The sequence below is a fragment of the Tupaia chinensis genome, unplaced genomic scaffold (assembly GCF_000334495.1).
Source record: "Tupaia chinensis unplaced genomic scaffold, TupChi_1.0 Scaffold000422_1, whole genome shotgun sequence".
NCBI lineage: Eukaryota > Metazoa > Chordata > Mammalia > Scandentia > Tupaiidae > Tupaia > Tupaia belangeri.
In genome coordinates this window covers 2,550,515-2,569,234 of record NW_006159927.1, presented here as the reverse complement: position 1 = coordinate 2,569,234, position 18,720 = coordinate 2,550,515, and the positions used below count along the sequence as shown (strand labels likewise).

At 51.7% G+C, this 18,720-nt stretch overlaps 1 protein-coding gene across 1 annotated transcript in view; it reads right to left on the bottom strand.

The window, feature by feature from the left end:
- Positions 1 to 16,487: 16,487 nt before the first annotated feature.
- Positions 16,488 to 18,720, bottom strand: part of NKD1 (NKD inhibitor of Wnt signaling pathway 1) — a 110,372-nt gene continuing 108,139 nt past the window's right edge. Inside the window, exons 9-10 of the mRNA XM_014590235.2 lie at positions 18,419 to 18,546; positions 16,488 to 17,263 (exon numbers count right to left, since the gene is read on the bottom strand). Of these exons, the coding sequence (XP_014445721.1) occupies positions 16,674 to 17,263; positions 18,419 to 18,546 (718 nt within the window). The 3' untranslated portion in view covers positions 16,488 to 16,673. The remainder of the gene's footprint in view (positions 17,264 to 18,418; positions 18,547 to 18,720) is intronic.

Below are 18,720 nucleotides of genomic sequence, written 5' to 3'. Positions count from 1 at the left end.
AGGGAAAATCTCATATTTCAGCAATTTGCATTATCCACACACTCAGCTTTGAAGTTCTAAGTTATGGTAAGAAAAGGACCCACTTATCTGCCCATAAAAAATGTTCAAAGCTTATAAATTCCCTGAAACAGATGTACATTATCATTGGATTTGCCTTTCTTTTTGCTCCAGCATGCCTAATAGAGTTTCGGCCGCCCCCTGGCCCCCTTCTCCCGCCCCCGTGAGCATCTTGTCTCCACAGAAGCCCGCTCCCCACTGGGCCAGACTGACTTCAAAGGTCCCAGGCTGTCTGTTAGAAGCAAAGCACAAAGTGGGAACATAGGGGCCTTTTAAATCCCCCACGTTTAAGTCAATATCATGTCTCCCTTCTTTCCCCTCTCCCGGCAGAAGGACAGAAGTCAGCCATTCCTCTTCTGCCTTCTTGAGCGCCAATTCAGCAATTACCAGAGAGAGGAAATGAAGGTCCTTTTCTCTCCCAGTCGCTCTGAGCCCTCCCTTTCTTCCCAACTTTTCTTTTTGTGCCTCCCTCCACTTAAGAAGATGTGTTCAACCGCAGGGAAGGTACTGCTGATCGCAGATGGAGACAACCGAGCGATCCTCAGCCTTTTATGGGGAAGGATGTCGTAAACAACGTCCAGCCATCGAGTTACCATCCAGCCCAACGCAAGCGCTCCCTTTCTGGTGACTCTTTCCAATCCCCTCTCCACACAGTGGCCAGTGTCACATCCTGTGTCTCCCCCTGCTGACCCTCAACTTCTGTTTGTTTTTTTTTTGTTTTGTTTTTGTTTTCATTTGCTAGAGGGTTTTTGTGCTCATGGGGATGGAAAGTGGGGGGCATAAGAAAGCACCCCCCTGAGGGGGGCGGTTATGCCACAATCCCTTCTCCTCCATGTCTTCTCTCAAGAGTTTATGCACACATACACATGTGCCCCGAGTATTTCTCAAGCTCCCAGGTACAGGGCTCGAATCGCACGCACAGTCAGCCATGGGGGATCCAGCCACCCCAACCACCATGGCTCTGGCTAGTAGAGGCTTTTAACTTCTTGACTGTCTCCCAAAGTAGTAGCAGACCGCGACAGCCCCCCACGCCTGCCCATCCTCAGTCTCCCTGTGCTGCCCGTGTTCAGCCATGCTGGCCTCTGTTGGCCCATCTCTCTCCCTCCCACCTCGGGGCCTTTGCAGTAGCTGTTCCCTCTAGTCTTTAAAAAAAATTTTTTTTTCTCCATAGAGATTTTTGCTATAGGGCACATGTGTTTGCCAAAGAGACAGAAAGAGACCGACAGAAAGAAAGAGAGAAATCACCCCCTGGAAGGCATGGCCATGCCACAATCCCTTCTCCAGTCTCCTCTTGGGATTTTGGGCATGTGCATACACATACCTGGAGTGAGTTTCAAGCCAACAGGACTGGGACTCAAAGCATGGTCAATTATGTGGGAGTCCAGCAGCTCAACCATCATGCCACCTGCTGGTACCATCTCCCCCCCCGACACACACACACACACACACAATTTTATGTGTATTTATTTCTTCCATGTCAGAGACAGGCAAGACAGAGGTACCTCCCACAGGTCTTCACTTCCCAATCTCCTCCCAGCCTTGGCCAGCCTGGATCATGGCCATGCATGCACACACCTGGTGTGCACCAGGGGGTTCCCAGCCCAGGCTTCTCCCATGGGGGTCCGGCACTGCAGTTAGCATTGCCACTGCACCCCACCCCTCGCTTTCTGCTGAGCTAACTCCTCCTCAGTCTTGTGGTCTCCACCTCCATGCAGCTTCTTAGAAAGACCCTCTGTAGCCCCAATTTCAATCATGTCCCCTCTGTTATTTCCTCGGGTGTCTCCCAAGAAGTCATCACAGTTAGCAATAACGGAACGTTGGTATGCCAGCTGCTGCTCCCCAGACTCAAACTCCCTGAGGGAAGGTAAAGACGTCTGCTTTATGTAGCGCTCACCGTGCTTCCTGGCCCCAGTGGTTGAGGACAGAACATCTGAAAGTAGAGGTGGGTCGAGGAGTCTGAGAAAAACGTGAGACAGGTGTGGTCCAGGAAGGGCAGGTGGGCCTGAGCAGACCCTCTCTGGGCACAGTGCCACGTTTAGGTCACTCTTTGCCTAAATCTGTCCAAAGCTCAATTAAGACAGCTCCGTCACACCAGCGGGTGAGTGTACCCCAGAGACCGACTTGCAATAACTGAACCGCACAGCAAGACTGAGTGAGCCACTCAAATGTCAAATACTTTCTCCCCAAGGAAGAAGGGAGGGAGGGAAGGAGAGAAAGAAGGGAGGGAGGGAGGAAAGGTCACGTGTACCATGCTAGAATATTCTGGCTAGGGACTTCTGGGCCAAATCACCATCGGATGCTGCTTTTTGAGGACACAGTCACAGGAAATGGAATCAGGTGACCTCGGCTAAGATGGCCTGGGGCCCATCTCCATCTGGAGAGGATCTGGCTGGGGGACATGAGCCATTCAGTCCCCAGGGCTTCCGAACCAGGACTGGGCTGGGAGCCCACACCCACGTCCAGCTCGTACCCCCCTAACACAGCCCCTATCCGCCAGGCCACTCGAGTAGGTTCAGTCCCAGCTTTCAGTTTGTCCAAATGCTGCTCCCGGTCTGTGGGGGCAGAATTGGCTCACTGATCAGCCTGGGACCCTGTGAGAGGGACGCTCCACTGCCTGTCTGTGTTTATAAATCCAATAAGCAAAGATGTACCGCAAGCCGGCAGCGGGCCATCCGCTGTCTTATAGTCATTTGACAGACAGTTCGCAAGCACCTGTGTCTGCACGGCCTGAGAGAAGAGGAGATACTCTTTGGCGAGTAAGATAGTGCTTCCGTGGACACCAACTCATAGAGCCATAAACAAGCACACGCAGTGGATCCTTGTTATTTATGGATTCCATATTCGCAAATTTGCCTACGCACTACAATCTATCTGGGACCCCAAATCAATATTCACCGTGCTTTCCTGGTCATTCCTGGATATGCAGAGAGCAAGGAATAACTGAAGCCACCCGACCGACCCCGTGGTCACAGCTGAGGTCGAACAAGGCCACACTCTGCCTTCTTGTTTTCACTCACATGCTGTAAACAAATGGCCTTTGTATGGGCTTTCAGTGCCATGCTTTTTGCATTTGGGGTTCTGTGTTGGGGATTCTGCCCTTTAATACAGCCCAGGGCACGAGGGTGAAGCGCCGTCTAGTGTTCTCAAACACAAGCTGACGGTGGTGTGGCTTACAGAGAAAATACGTGTGTTAGATAAGCCTCAGGGCCAACAGGTGGCGTGCTGGTGAAGGCAACTGGATCCCACACGGCCGACTCCACGGTTCAAGTCCTGGACCAGGCAGCTTGAAAAACACACTGGCACGGGACCAGCAGTTAACGTAATGGCTATATCGCTGGACTCTCATATAGTTGACCGTGGTATGCATCCCGGACCAGTGGCTTAAAACTCGGGTGCATATACGTGCATGCCCAAGATCCCAAGAGGAGAATGGAGGAGAAGGGATTGCAACGTGGCCATCCCCCCTGGGGGGGGGGGGATTTCTCACTTTCTGTCTCTCTGTCTGATATGCCCTATGGCAAAAACCTCTCCAAAAAAACCCAAAAAACAAAAAACCATTGGCATTGTGTGTGTGTGTGTGCCCAAAACCCCAAGAGGAGAGTGGAGGAGAAGGAATTGCAGTATGGCCATCCCCCGGGGAGTGATTTCTCACTTTCCACCTCTGTCTCTCTCTGTCTCTAGCAAGCTCACGTGCCCTGTGGCAAAAATCTAAAAAAAGATAAGCCTTGCTCAGGCATGAGGCGTAGTGCTGCTGGCTGAGTTCGGTGTTAAGGAATCAGCAGTACATAACAACCCGAGTGTCTTTACACAGAAACACACGCACAGCAAGGTTTCGTACATATCGACGGGCTGATCAACACATGGCAGCAGACATTTGCAGGAACCTAACCTCAAGTCTTGCCCAGGAGCAATGGCTCCGCATTCTCTAATTCACAAACTGTCGAAGCAACTTTATGGAACATAATTACCACCATGTGTAGGATTTCGCCTGTAGTTACAAACACGATCACCCTCTGATTGAAGGGGACCGTGGGAACCATGAGAACTTGGGACACCATCTTGCCAAAGCTGGGGTCTCAGCCAGACCAAGCCTTCACTCCCATTTCCCTGGACTTGCTGGAGCAGTGGCAGACGAGGTGTAGGACTGGTCTTCGTTGGCCATTGTCAATGATCACAGGACGGATGGCTAGCAGCTTGTCCCCAAGGATAGGTGCAATGCTGGTGTTTCACCCCACCACACGGTAACCACAAATTTGGTAAGAGGCTTAAGCTAAACTGGAACTCCATTTCTTCGCTATTTTTTGTTTGTTTGTTTGTTTGTTTTCAGAAGGGTATCAGCAACTCCAGGGTAAGCATACAGTAGGGACTCCATCAGTGGTAAATACAGTGATTTAGACTCCTCGGTTATCCTGGGTCTCAGGGGTTGGGCCAGATTCCTTGAGGGCAGGGATAGTCCCCATTTAGGGCAGCTAAGAACTGTTCCAAAGGCTTCCCATCTCCCACCCCCATAAAAAATAAAAATAAAAATAAAAATAAAATAAATAAAAAACAGGAGCCACTGGGCATGGTTTTCAGGCTCCCCATCATTTTGGGCTCAAAGCTGCCACCTCCAAGGTCCAGCTTCCTGTGAAACTGGAGGCCCAGGGAGGGCGGAGGCTTGTCCAACTTCCACCACAAGTTGGCCCTGGAAGGAATGGCTCCATCGAGCTTGGGAGGCAACAAGGCAGGCGGAATGGCCCTTGAGCGTGTAGCAGAGGTGGCATGCCATGGCAGCAGTCCACGCACGGGAGGCTCTCAGCCAGCAAAGGGCAGGGCACCCTCCATCACTCAGGGCTGCACATCCCTCCCCATGAGCCCTAGGAGGTCACGTTCTCCCGACAGCCTTGGCCGTCTGTGTGCCAGGCTCAGTGCTGAACGCGTCACACCCACTGAACTATTTGCTTTTTATTATTACCTGCCAGAGGGTGCATGCACTCACCAGTGAGAGACAGACAGAGGGAGAAAGCACCCCCAACAGGGCACGACCATGTCCCAATCCCTTCTCCTCCATTTCTCCACCCTGTCAGGACTTTGGGCATGTGCGCACCTGTGCCCGATGTTTCTCAAGCTGCCAGGGTCAAGATTCAAACCACAGTTGGCCGTGTGGGATCAGTCTCCCTGCCCCATGAAGCTACAGGGCTGGCCCCCACTAAGCCATTTCATTTGATTCTCACCACAGCTCAGAGATGTGGGTATTCTGCTTAGTTCCAGGTCACAGAGAAAGAGACCAGGGCGCAGGGAGGTCGGGTCGCTTATCCAATGTTGCACAGCTGGGAAGTGGCAGAACTAGGCCTCAACTCGGGGCCAATACCTGTACTCTCAACCATTCTGCCCATCTCCAGCCTCTGCATCTCGTGTTCCAGTGACTGAATCCTGCCACCTTATCAAACTCCAGCCACAGAGCCGGACACGTAGGATCTAGAACGTCGGGTCTAGAGAATTTGGGGTCACGTCCTCCTGGAGCTACAGGTGAAAAAGGACCAAACTCAAACCTGGATGGTGAGATGCCACCCAGAGCGGTACAGAGGTGCCCAGCACAGACGAGGCAGCGCTGGCTTCCCCACGTGCCCACCCAAGAGCCCATCCTGATCAGCAGCCTCTCGGCTCTCCACTCCCAGAGAGCTGAAGGCATTCGTTCAGGGAGCTTGGTTCCTAAGAATCTCCTCTCACGTTTCTTGCCTAGTTTGTCTCCAAAGTGCTTGGAGCTGAAGCAAAGCAGGCCTCGTTAGGCCCACTTTATAGAAAAGCAAATTGAGCCTCAGAGGAGAAGCCGGTAGCCTAGAACTAGCCAGAGGGAATCCAGCACTTTTACACCAGGGCTTCTCCTCCCCCAATGCCCCACTCTTTAAGGGGTTCTTGGCAGTTTCTCCTGCCGCCTGGGACCTCCTGCCAGTGTCTTCCTGCCAACTCTGTCTCACCGACAGAAGGGGTACTCGTTATGAGTGAGGGTCTCCAGGACACCGCCAAAGGCCTTCCCACAAATTCCTTCCATGCCTAAAATGCCCCAGTAACCACTGTCCTCTTGAACACTCCGCCTTGAAGGGGTCTAGTTTTGTTGTTGCTTAAGTTTTCGCTCTAGGGCATGTGCCATCAACAGAGAGAAGGAAAGTGAGAAATCACTCCCAGGGGGCATGACCACACCGCCATCCCTTCTCCATTTTCTTACACACGGTGTGATTTTCAGGCTGCAAGTCTAGGACTTAAATTGCAGTCAGCCATGTGAGAGTCCAGTGCCTAACCTCCTCACAACCTGCTGGCCCCAAGCGGGCCCAGTTTTAATTAGCATGGCCGGCCCCCCAGTCCAGGCATTTGAGGAGATACAGGGGTCATGGGCTGACATGCCACAGGGCTGGGTCAAGGAGGGCATAGGCGAACCAGGCTGAGCGGGCTGTAGGCACAGGAAGGCATGCGCGCCCTTTAAAGGGGCAGCCGCTATTCATCCCCCGGGGATGGCTGCCAGGTGGGAATGAGAGCCTGGGTGAGCATACGCTTGGATTTCTGTGAGAAACGCCAAAGTCTAGATATGGTGGTGAAACCTTCCAATTTTGGGATTCAGAACATTTGAAACCCGGGGACCAGCAGTTAGCGTAATGGCTAGGTCGCTGGACTCTGATGTAGTCGACCGCAGTTCAAGGCCCGGACCCAGTGGCTTAAACTCACTCCGGGCGCGTGTGCATGCGTGCCCAAGATGCCGAGAGGAGAATGGAGGAGAAGGGATTGTGGCGTGGCTATCCCCCCTGGGGGGTGATTTCTCGCTTTCTGCCTCTCTGTCTCTGTCTGGCAAGTGCACGCACCCTATAGCAAAAAAAAAAAAAAAAAAAAATTGAAACCCTGGACAGGTCAAACAGGGAATGCTGGTGGGCCGTGTCAGGTGTGGTGCCAGTGGCCAAAAGACGACCCCGAGAGGCTTAGACTGAGCAGGAAGCAGGGGAAGGCGGGGCCCGCGTTTCAGACCTCAGGGCTCCTTGGGGAGTGTGGCTCTCTGCAAGTCGGCCTCGGTCCTGCTGTGACCCTCGACCCTGCACTGAGACACACAGCACAGAGCCGACCACTGGGCTGGCCACCACGGCAGCTGGGCCTGCCGACAACCAGCATCACCACAGCAGGCTGTGCAGGGTCCCTGCAGAGGCCGTGAAAACTGCCCTCCCCAGGTATCAGAGATGCCACTTACCCCCGCGTCCTTCAGAGGGCAGCTGGGACCACAGACTTAAAATGGTGCCTGCCAGGGCCAGCCGGCTGCACGGTAGCTGAGGCCGCTGGATCCCACACACAGACCGTGCAGTTCGAGTCTCAGACCTGGTGGCTTGAAAAACACACGTGTGTGTGCAAGCCCAGCTTTCAAGAGGGGAATGGAGGACAAGAAACTGTGGCGTGGCCATTCTACCCAAGGGGTGCTTTCTCACTTTCCTGCGCTCTGTCTCTCTCTTACTCTAGTGAGCTCATGCGGCCCTACCGCAAAATTTAAAAAAAAAGAGAGAGAGAGAAAGAAAAAAAAAGGTACCTATGAGTTGAGCCAGGCTCAGTCACAGAAAAAAGTACCCATCTAGCCTGGACCCCCTCCAACAGTCTCAGTTCTCCCATCTCTAAAATGGGAAGAATGCTTGCCTTGCCACAATTAGTTGTTAGAAGAAAGAATGAATGTTTGACCAAAAAAATTAAAGACAACACAAAGAAAACCTTTCCTTTGTAAGTAAAGATAAATGACCTCCTTTGTATGTTGTTTTTTTCTTTAAACAGTGAAAGACTGCAATTTTCTTTCCTTTCCTGAGCTCTTTCTTTTCTTTTTAAAATATGTATTTAGCAAAATTACAAGTTGGCAATGCTGGTTACTTTTTCAAACTTTTTTCTTTTTGGAGAGGTTTTTTGCTATAGGGCACTTGCACCCGCCAGAAAGACAGAGAGAGACAGAGACAGAAAGTGAGAAATCACCCTCCAGAGGGGATGGCCAGAACACAATCCCTTCTCCTCCCTTCTCCTCCATTCTCCTCTCAAGATCTTGGGCATGCATGCACACGCGCCCGGCGCGAGTTTAAGCCATTGGGTCCGGGACTCGAACCGCGGTCGGCTACATGGGAGTTCAGTGACACAGCCATTACACTAACTGCTGGTCCCTTTTTTTTAAAAAAAAAAAAAAAGGCTATGAAATCACCAACCCCTTCCTTCCCACCTCCCTTTATCGCTTAGTTCCTGTTTTCCATTGCCTACTACGCGCCATGTCCTGAGGAACCACCACTAAAGAGAGAGCTCCGCCTGCAGGAGTTTTATAGAACAGACCAGGAAGAAGGCCACCCCAGAACCAGGCCTACGTCGCCCACTGCTGACTGCCCCTCTGCCTGGGCACCAGCTAATTGGGCTCTAAGGAGTGAAGCCTTATTGGAGGAAAAAAAAAAAAAAAGCTAAACTAAATTAAAAAAAAAACAAAAACCAAACCATAGCCAGGGTCAGCTTTCATGAACTCATCCAAAACTACATGGTCAGAAAGCTCTAGAAATGAACTATCTTAATGGAGCAGGGGGCAGTCAAATTTAAGGGGGTATGGGGTGAAGAGTAATACTTCCAGGGCTTGGGACCCCTGAAGGCCTTGGTCCTGTTCTGCTTGTCATCCTGACATCTGAGCGATGGCCCTGGGGAACCTGAACAGTTTCCGTACTCTAGTCCTCTTCCTCAGACCCTGGCAGACCACAGAGGCTGCTTCTTTTTAAGACCCTAATTCCCCTTCCTGATGACCTCTCTCCCCCTGAGATGGAAGCTTGGAAAGGACTCAGAAAGGTCTGCCCAGACGTGACCCCAAAGCAGACGTTAACAGGGGCAGCGGCCTGGCCTGGTGGTGCAGTCCGTAGTGTTCGGAACTGAAGAGCTGGAAGCTATACGCCCATTACAGTTTGAACCTGGCCCAGCTGATCTGAGAACAGACCTGGTGCGTGTGTGCGTGCCCAAGATCCTCATGGGTTGGAGAACTGGTGTGGGTGATAATGGCATGGCCAAGCCCCAGGGAAGGTGTTCTCTCTCTCTCCCCCTCTCATGTACACACATACTTTGGGCCAGCAGTTAGTATGGAGGTTAAAGAGTTGGATCCCACATGGCCGGCTGTGCAGGATCAAGTCCTGGATCCAGTGGCTTGGAAAAACATTCCAGGCATGTGTACATATGTGCCCAAAATCCTCAGAGGAGGAGAAGGGATTGCAGTGTGGCCATCCCCCGGGGGGTTGATTTCTCCCTTTTCTCCTCTCTGTCTCTCTCCAGGGAGCATACATACCGTCATAGCAAGAAACAAACAAAAATTGGTTCCATAAGCTTGGAACCAAGCCTGAGTCTGCAGTTCAGCCAGGTGCGGCAGCTAGCGGCTGCACCAAGCCCTATTCCCCAAGGCTGGCCTTGACCAAGAGCTTTAAGGCAAAGAGGGAAATGTGAGAAGGAAAGTTTTCAGGAAGCCATTCACATCTGCCTTATTTCAGATCCTAGCCCTGAACCAAGAGAGGAAAAGATTGTGTGGTCCACACACCTCACCGTGGATCCACCCCGGCTGGAGGACACTGAGTCTCACTAATCTGGCTTTCTTTGGGTGCCTATATTTATGATAAGGAAGGAGAGGAGGGAATAGCAGGGCAGCTAGAAAGGAACGCAGAGCACACACACACAGGGCTGTTACTGAGTCCTCCAGTCTTCTCTACGGTGTGTCATGGCCACTTGCTTCAATATCCATGAAGCTTTTTGGAATCCCTGGTGAGACAGGGGATGGGGGAGCTCACTCTGTCGCCTTTTTTTTTTTTTAATAATTATTTTTATTTAACGTTATTCATTATTATTATTATTACTATTACTATTTTTGAATTTGACCAGAGAGAGACAGAGCGAGAGAAGGAAAGCGAGAAAGCAAGCCCAGGTGCAGGACTCGAACTACGATTGGCCATGTGAGAGTCCAGCACCTTTAACCATCATGCCATGTGCCGGCCCCTCTGCCTCCCATCTTAACACACATCCTCCTTAAGGCTGGGGGCCCCCCAGATTCCACACTGCTTGTGCCAAGGCACCAGCAACTGGGTTCTGGAGCCCAGCTGCAAAAGCATTCCCTGGGGTCAGGGAGCTTGTTCCAAACTCTGATCCTCAGGCCCTGCTCCCAGCCTCCGGATCTCTAGGGAGGCCTGAGCATCATTCCAAACTCTGATCCTCAGGCCCTGCTCCCACCCTCCCGATCTCTAGGGAGGCCTGAGTAACTGCAGTTGACATGATCCCTGGGGACTATTCCAGCCTCTGAAGTTAAGTATTTCCCTCAGAGGGCTCTTCGAGGTTACCTGGGGGAAATGCAACCTCTAAACTCTCAGCCTGGCTACCCCAGAAGTCACTTGGGAGTGTAAAACATCTCCACGCCTGGCCTTACCTGACCCGCATCAGCATCACCAAAGGCGGGACTCTGGTACCACCATTTTTTTTCTTTTTTCTTTTTTTTTTTTTTTTTAAGTTTTGCTATAGGTCACATGAGCTCACCAGAGAGAAGTGAGAAATCATGCCCTAGGGGGGATGGCCATGCCAAAATCATTTCCCCTCCATTCTCCTCTCAGGATTTTGGGCATACATGCACATGTACCTGCCATATTTTTCAGGCCACCAGGTCCAAGACTCAAACCATGATTAACCATGTGGAAGTCCAGCGCTTTAACCACTATGCCACCTGCTGGTCCCTCAGTACTAGTATTTTAAGGAATCTCCCCAGTGGCACTGACATACTCACAGAAAAGGAATTACTAGCTGAGAACATCCTGTTCTGCTCTTTCGCACCCCTGCCATCAGGCTGTCAACGCCAGTCATGCCTGGAGGGCCTCCTGTCCCGCTCAGGCTCATGGACTCTAAACATACAGCGATTCATCTACTTTGTTGGACAAAGCGGAGGGAAGAGGAAGTGCATCGGTTAGACAGCTGGAGAAGCGGCATCGAGGCCAGCCAGAGATGGGCGTCTAGGCCGGGCTCCGCCATTCCTCCCAGGGTCACCGTCCACTCCTGGGGAAAGGGCCTCACACCTTGTCATGCCAGAAGGAAGCCTTTTGCAGGGAAACACACCCATCAGATAATCATCAGGGATGTAGGCCCCTGAGAAGAGGAGCTGGGTTCAAAGGTTTGCTGATCTGGAAGGAGATGGAGACTAAAACCCTGACTGGAACTCAGAGAGCCTGATGTGGAGTCATAAAAGTTTAATGACTGGGGAACAGTACCCTGGCTATGGCTTTTAGGGGGTCAATAAATCGCATGGCGGAACCATCTGTCTTCGCTCTGCAGAACGCTGCCTGCATGTTGGGATGAGGGGTGGCTGGCTTGGGGAGACAAAGGCAGGAGCCAGGACAGCAGTGGCTGGAGCGTGACTGGACAAGGGCAAGGCTGTCTGAGGGTGTTTGGGGCATCAATCCTCCAGCCTCTGCAGGGCAGCAGGCAGACTCCCTCAGTAAGGGGTTGAGGGCAGTGGGTGGGGGCATTCACAGCCTGCTGCATGGAGCACATTTCAGGGGTCCACTCTCATTCCTGGGGACACCGACAGGCCTCACAGAGGCGGACTATGAGTGCTGGCATCTGACGACGGCAGCCTTCCCCTCCTCCACTGCCTCATGGCTGCCTTCCCTAGGGCCCATCATGATTTGAGATCTAAACACTGAGGAAAGGGGGGACATGCAAAGAAACCACTCCTGGTTGTTTCCTTTGCTGGAAAGTGTAATTGGCATGGCTGGGCGGGAAGTGCACCAGCCCCCAGTGTCCCCAACCCCGAGCTCCCTGGGAGATGAAAGCAGACCCTGGCAGCTGGGGGCCTCCCTAACTGTCTGCCTCTAGCACACCAGGCCAAACGTCCTCAGTGCTGCGTGACAGCTCAGCAGCCCTGGGACATCCGCACACAAACCTGCTAGTACATGTGCACACACGCGTAGGCACACATGTGCACAGGGCTGATCTCCCCTACGACCTCCCCAGATTCCAAGGGAGCCCTATGCTCAGAACTCAGGGGCCTGAGGAAGTAACCACTGCTCTTCTGGACCAGCCGTCAGATCTGCAAATAAGTCCGAACTTTGCACTCCCACAAGCCGACAGGAGAATGTGCTCAAAGCCTCAACAAGAAGCATGGTTGTTCCTTCTAGTTTGCGCTCCCTCCTCCCTCCCTCCCTCCCTCCCTCCCTCTGTGGGCCAGCAGGTGGCGCAGTAGCTAAGGTGCTGGACACCTACATGGTCAACCACAGTTCCAGTACCGGACCTGGCAGCTTGAAAATCACCCAGGGTATGTGGGCATGTGCCCTCAAAATCCCAAGAGAATAAAGGGATTGTGGTGTGGCCCTCTCCCCTATGGGGTGATCTTTCTGTCTCTCTGGTGAGCACACACATGCACACTATGACAAAAACCTTTAAAAAGAAAAAGATAGCATCGAAATTGAAATCATACTTGCTCTTGACCTCGGCAGGTCATGGGGACACTTCCCATCACCAGAGCTCCTGAGACGCGCCAGGTACAAGCACTGTCAATGCAACATGTTTGTCACCGTCTGGGATGAGAGATGACCCCCACGCCTGCCAGGAGGGACTGGGCAAGCTGGTGACAGCACCTCTAGCAACAGCAGGCCCAGCAGCTGTTAGAAAGGAGCAGAGAGACAGAACCAAGGGAGATTTCCAAATATATTAGGCCACAGAGAAAAAGGGGCCTAAGCATGAATACTATGCTGCTCCTGGTTAAAAATAAATGGGAGAGGGTGGGACAGGGATTAAGCCGTAAATGCAAGATTTTCTTCTTCAAAAATAGATCTGAAAGAAATAGTATTTATTACCTACTATTAGCACCTGTAAATAAATTCTGGGTGGTGAGTTCGCAGTGATTGTTCAAGTTTTCTGTTCCAAAAATCGTGTTTGAAATACAACATTTGGGACCAGCAGTTAGCGTAATGGCTATGTCGCTGGACTCCCATGTAGTCGACCGCAGTTTGCATCCCGGACCAGGTGGCTTAAAACTCACACTGGGCGCGTGTGTGTGCGTGCCCAAGATCCCGAGAGGAGAATGGAGGAGAAGGGATTGCGGCGTGGCCATCCCCCCTGGGGGGTGATTTCTCGCTTTCTGTCTCTCTGTCTCTCTCTGTCTGGCAAGCGCACGCGCCCTATAGCAAAAATCTCTTAAAAAAAAAAAAAAAGAAATACTTACAAAATTTAAGTGGGAAGTTTTTAATTTATCATTATTATTTTTTAGGTTTTTGCCATAATGTATGTGCGCTTGCTAGAGAGACAGAGAAGGAAAGTGAGAAATCTCCCCCCAGGGGGATAGCCATGCTGCAATCCCTTCTCCTCTATCTTCCTCTCAGGATTTTGGGCATGCATGCACATGCGCCCATGAAGATTTTCAGACTGCTGGATCAGGACTTGAACTATGTATGGTCAACAATGTGGGAATCCAGGGCCTTAACCACCATGCCACCTACTGGCTCCAAATGGGGAGATATTTGATATAAATGCATTTATTCTTGTAGAGAATGACTAATACTTTGATAGTCTCACACAACCAGGCTTTTAACTCCCAAATTCTCACAGTAACCCCGTGAGGGAGGTACTCTCATGACTCCCCCTTTATAAAGGGGAAAATGAGGTACATACAGGATTCACTTGAAGCATAGAAATAGAGAGTCAGGATTTGAACCCAGCCAGCCCAGCACCGAGGTCTGTGCTCACAACCACCACACTATGCTGAAGGGTACTATGAGGCACTCAGGGAGCTGGCCTCTGGGGCGTTGGCGGGTCTGGAGTGAAGCGAAGTCCTCTCTCTCTCTCTTTGCCAGAGGGTGCGTGCCCTCCTTGGAGAAAGAATCAGAGGGAAAAAAATGAGAAAGCATCTCTCCCCACCATGAGGCATGGTCACACTACAACCCTTTCTCCTCCACCTTTCCCTCCTTTGGGGATTTTGAGCAGGTGTCCCCGACATGTTTCTCAAGCTACCAGATCCAGCACTCAGACTGCGTGGTTGGCCATGTGGGATCCAGCCACCTTAACTAGTAGCAGCCCACAGGCTGGCCCAGGTTGACTTTTCACTATATATACCATTTTGCATCTTTCAGGTGTGCATGTTGCTTTTTTTTTTTTTTTTTAAAAGAGTTAGGTCCAGGACTCAAACCATGGTTGGCCATGTGGGAGTATCCAGTGCCTTAACTATCACATCACCTGTTGCCCCCGCATGTTACTTTTAAAAAATTTATTATATTATTATTATTTTTTAAAATTTGGTATAGGGTACATGTGCTCACCAGAGAGACAGAAGTAGGAGAAAAGTGAGATAGCAAGCCACGAGGTCTGGAACTTGAACCATGGTTGACCATGTGGGAGTCCAGCACCTTAAACACCAAGCCACCTGCGGGCCCCAATACATTATTATTACCATTATTTGTGAGCGCTTTTTGCTCTAAGGCGTGTGCACTCACCAGAGAGACAGGAAGTGAGAAATCACCCCCCCCCCCAAAGGGGGATATCACGCTGCAATTCCCTCTCCTCCATTCTTGACCTGGGACTTCAGGCATACAGACACACGAGCCCAGCGTTGAGTTTCAAACCTCCCAATTCCCTCTCCTCCATTCTTGACCTGGGACCCCAGGCATACAGACACACGAGCCCAGCGTGAGTTCCAAACCTCCGGGTCCAGGACTCGAACCACAGTCGACTACATGGGAGTCCAGTGATGTAACCATTACGCCATCTGCTGGTCACACACATTATTTTTAAAAACAATCTAGAATGTGAATCCCAGTTACCAAGAAAGAAGAATCCTGACAAGTGCGAGGTTGTCAAAGGCAGCAGGGGACATCCTCTCAGTGACAGGAACTACCCTAAAACACCAGCGGCCCCACTCCCAGCTCTCCTCTGGCTGCAGCAGTTCTGGGTCTGGGAGCCATTACTTCGCCTACTCACTGCCTCTCCCTCCTGCATTCTGACACAGACTCCACCCCCTTGTCATAAGGTTGGACATGTGACCTCAGCTGGGCCATGGTGATTGGTCCAGGAATGGGTACCAGATTTAAGCCCAGCCAATCAGAATCTTTCCTTAGCTTTCCTCTAATGGAAGATGGCTTTCCTGCTGGTTGTGGGGCTCAGGGGCCCCTGAAAAGGAAAAACACAGGAGGCACAGGAACTGGTCTCAGCTTTGTTCCCTGGCAAACGCTGTCACCACAAAGCCAGCTAGCTCCTGCCACCTCAGTTTGAGTTGGATTCTCGGGAAGCATAGCCCACACAGTCCGTATTCCTTGAAACTCTCTTCAAATTATCCAAGTTGTACACGTCATCTATTTTTTCACAAGGACCCCAACTTGCTGACGGCTGTCCTTTTCCCCATCTCTCCAGGTACCGGCTAAACAAAATCCTCCCCAAGCAGATGACCTTGTCCCAGGGTCTCCACTCTGGTGACCCCCATCCCCATTTCCTTCCAAGTTTCTGTACCCCAACAGATCTCTCCAAAAGTCTGTCAAACTCCAAATCCCAAGAAAGGACCTCTGAGGAAAGGCAAGTGGCTATTGCGTGTGAGGGACATCGGGCCCCCAGAGGAGGCAGGAAGGGTCCCATGTGGGCTCAGAAAGCAGCCAGCAAAGCAAACCACTGGCTTCTGCATGCTGGAACGGGTACCTGAGAGCACGTGTTTATAGAAAGACACACAGGAAGGGGCAGGTGGCACCTATCTATAGAGACAGAAAGCTCCATAAGAGATCCACGTAGGTACGTATGTATTTGCCAATATAAAACAAGGTTTCCATATCGTCAGTCACAACCAACACCACACAATTGCCCGGTCTTAGAAAACCATGCTTGTTTCTGTGGTTGGTTCCCTCTCCAGCGGTTTCCAGAATGAGAAGGCTGGTTTCGGGGCCAGTCTTTAAATATGTGTGTGTGTTTCTTTCTAGAGAGAAGGAGGAGCGAAGGAAGGAAGAGGAGGGTCATTTCACGTTGTGTGTGGTAAAGAGGGGCCTGGTTTGGGGTGAGGATGTGATCCCACTGGAAAGGCTTGAAAGGGAACTCCAGAAAGGATGGCAAAGGTCTCTAAGTCGGGCCATACAAACACAACGGGAAGGAGGTCGCACGTTCGCGGTCCGCTGAAACCCCTTATAGCACATTACAATCAGTCAAGGGCAAAATAAAATCAGAATTATACTAAGAGGTAGCAGCTGTTTATCTTCTTGGAGATCCCAAGGGTCCCTGGAAGCCGGGCCAGGTAAGGAATTCTCCTGGAAGAGACGGGGGTGGGCAGAGTTTTGGCCGAGGGCTCCTGGGCGCTGGGAAGGGTGTGGGCTGATGCGCTTGGACACTGCCGCTCCCAAGTCCCCAGGGAACCTCTGCCATGTATAGGCCACTTCCAACCCCAGAGTCAGTTCTTGGGTAAGTTATGCAGTCCCCACAACATATAAATAAAAGTTTAGTTTCTGTTTCCATATATCTTCTACATGAAGGCTAGCTAAATATTAGTGGAGTAACAATAATTATTAATAACAATAATCGTCATAATAACAATAATTAATAGAATAATGATGCCTGGGGGCGTCGGGGGTGGGGGTCCTTCATCTGGCAGGGTGGGGTCCTGGGGAGGGGCTCTATGTCTGGTAAAAGTGGTGGTAATGGTGGTGATGTTTATGGTGGTGGTGGTGCTCGTGTCTCTGGACCGCCTGCCCGGCCTGGCTCTCGTACACCACCATGGCGGGCAGCTCCCTCACGTGCTCCCGCCCCACGACGACGCTGCCCGGGGCCAGCGGTGCCTGCAGACCCCGACAGCCCTGCTGGCTCTCCTTGGCTCGGTGCTTGTGCTTCTTGTGCCCGAGGGGTGCCAGGGTGGGAAGGAGGGCTGGGCTGGCGGCCAGGTGGGCGGAGGGGGACACCGCAGGGACGCTGGGTCCCAGTGGGGGCTTGCTTCTTGCCCCTCGGGCCACGTGGCCCACACCCACACTCTTGCCCTGGGCCTTGGGGGACCTCACAAAGTGCTTGGTCCCATCCTGGATGCCCCGGAGCCGCTGCTGGAGCTCTGAGACCTTGGCGATCGGGGTGTCAAGGAAATGGAAGGAGCCCGGGTCCGCGCCTTGGGGCTTTCGGTGTGGGACGTGGATGGCTTCTGGCTCATGGGAGCGAGACCGAGTGGGGTTGGAGGTGCGGGGGGGCAGTTCTGACTTCTGGGCCACTGAAGGGGAGCCTGGGAACCAATGCAACAAACATTTAGTAAGCACTGACTGCATGCTGCGGCTGCTCTGTGCCCAGAAACCAGCCTGCCCTGCCCCAGTTCCCCGAGACTGCTAAAATGCCAGGTGTTCATCATGGCTGCCTCCACCCCATCCCCACGGGCCCCCACTGCCTTGGAAGAAATCGCTCTGCAATGGAACGTTCCCATCCACTCAGTGGACAGAGACCCTGACAACCATCTAAGGTCAAGGTCGGAGGGGCAAAAAAGAGTTCTAATTACTGAAAATGCACAGAGAAAACCAACCCCTAGAGGAATGAAGTGTGTGTGTGTGTATGTATGTGTGTACATATATATAAATATATATATATATCCACACATAGAGAGAGAGAGAAATTTTGCTATAAGGCACGTGTGCTCACCAGAGACACACACACACAGAGAGAAAGCGAGAAATCATCCCAAGAGGAAATGACTATGCCCCAATCCCTTCTCCTCCATTCCCCTCTTAAGATCTTGGGCACACATGCATGTATGTCTAGTGTGAGTTTCAAGCTGCCTGGTCTGGGACTTGAACTGCAGATGACCATGTGGAAGTCGAGCATCTCAACCACTATGCCACCTGCTAGCCCCGAGGAATGAAGTATATCAGGAGGAAGGGAGTTGGGAGGAGTGAAGTGAAGCTGGAGGTTGACAGGTGTGAAAGGCTGGCACGAGGGGCTAGTCACATTTTAGAGCCACGTTCTGCCAGGTCCATGCCAGCAAAAATAATCTGGAGAGGTCTAAGCAGTTGTCTTGGGAACAGGGTTAGGGGTGGGTTGGAACTGGGGACATGGAGTTACTGCTTTTCATTATATTCAATGCCTTTCAGTACTATGGGGTTGTCGAAAAAGTCATGACATATTTTCCTATGTTTTTCTTTGCAAAAACGCATCATGACTTTTCTGATTGACCCAATAGTTGCTTTTGTTCAACTTTGTGCATGGATTACTTCAGTTTAGAAAATGTTTTAATGTCACTTCCTCCAAGAAGACTCTTGGGCCTGTCCAGTCAAAGCTTGATGCTACCCCAGCCCAGGGGAAACAGTGAACACCACCCTGCACGGCCCACCTAGCCCTCGCAGTCACACTCTCCCCTCACCCAGCCTCACCGGGAACCGGAGTCCCTTACCAGGCCCAAACTGGGACGTGTAGTTTTCTATCCCGGCGAGATCTAAGTAGTGGTTTCTCCTCTCGATGTTTTCATCCACGCAATGGTGGTAGCAGCCAGACTGCTCCAGACGGCTGTCACCCTGGAACCTACAGCAGGGAAAGGAAGTGAGCATGTGGCCACTGGCCACCGGGACAGGTCCTTCTTGGCCTTTGTCCATTTCCGTCTTGGTTTTGGGACATCTTTCTAATCTGTGCCTCTATTTCCTTCCCTGCTGAAAGGGGACAGACAAGTGCCCAGCCTCTCTGGGACATCTGGAAAGA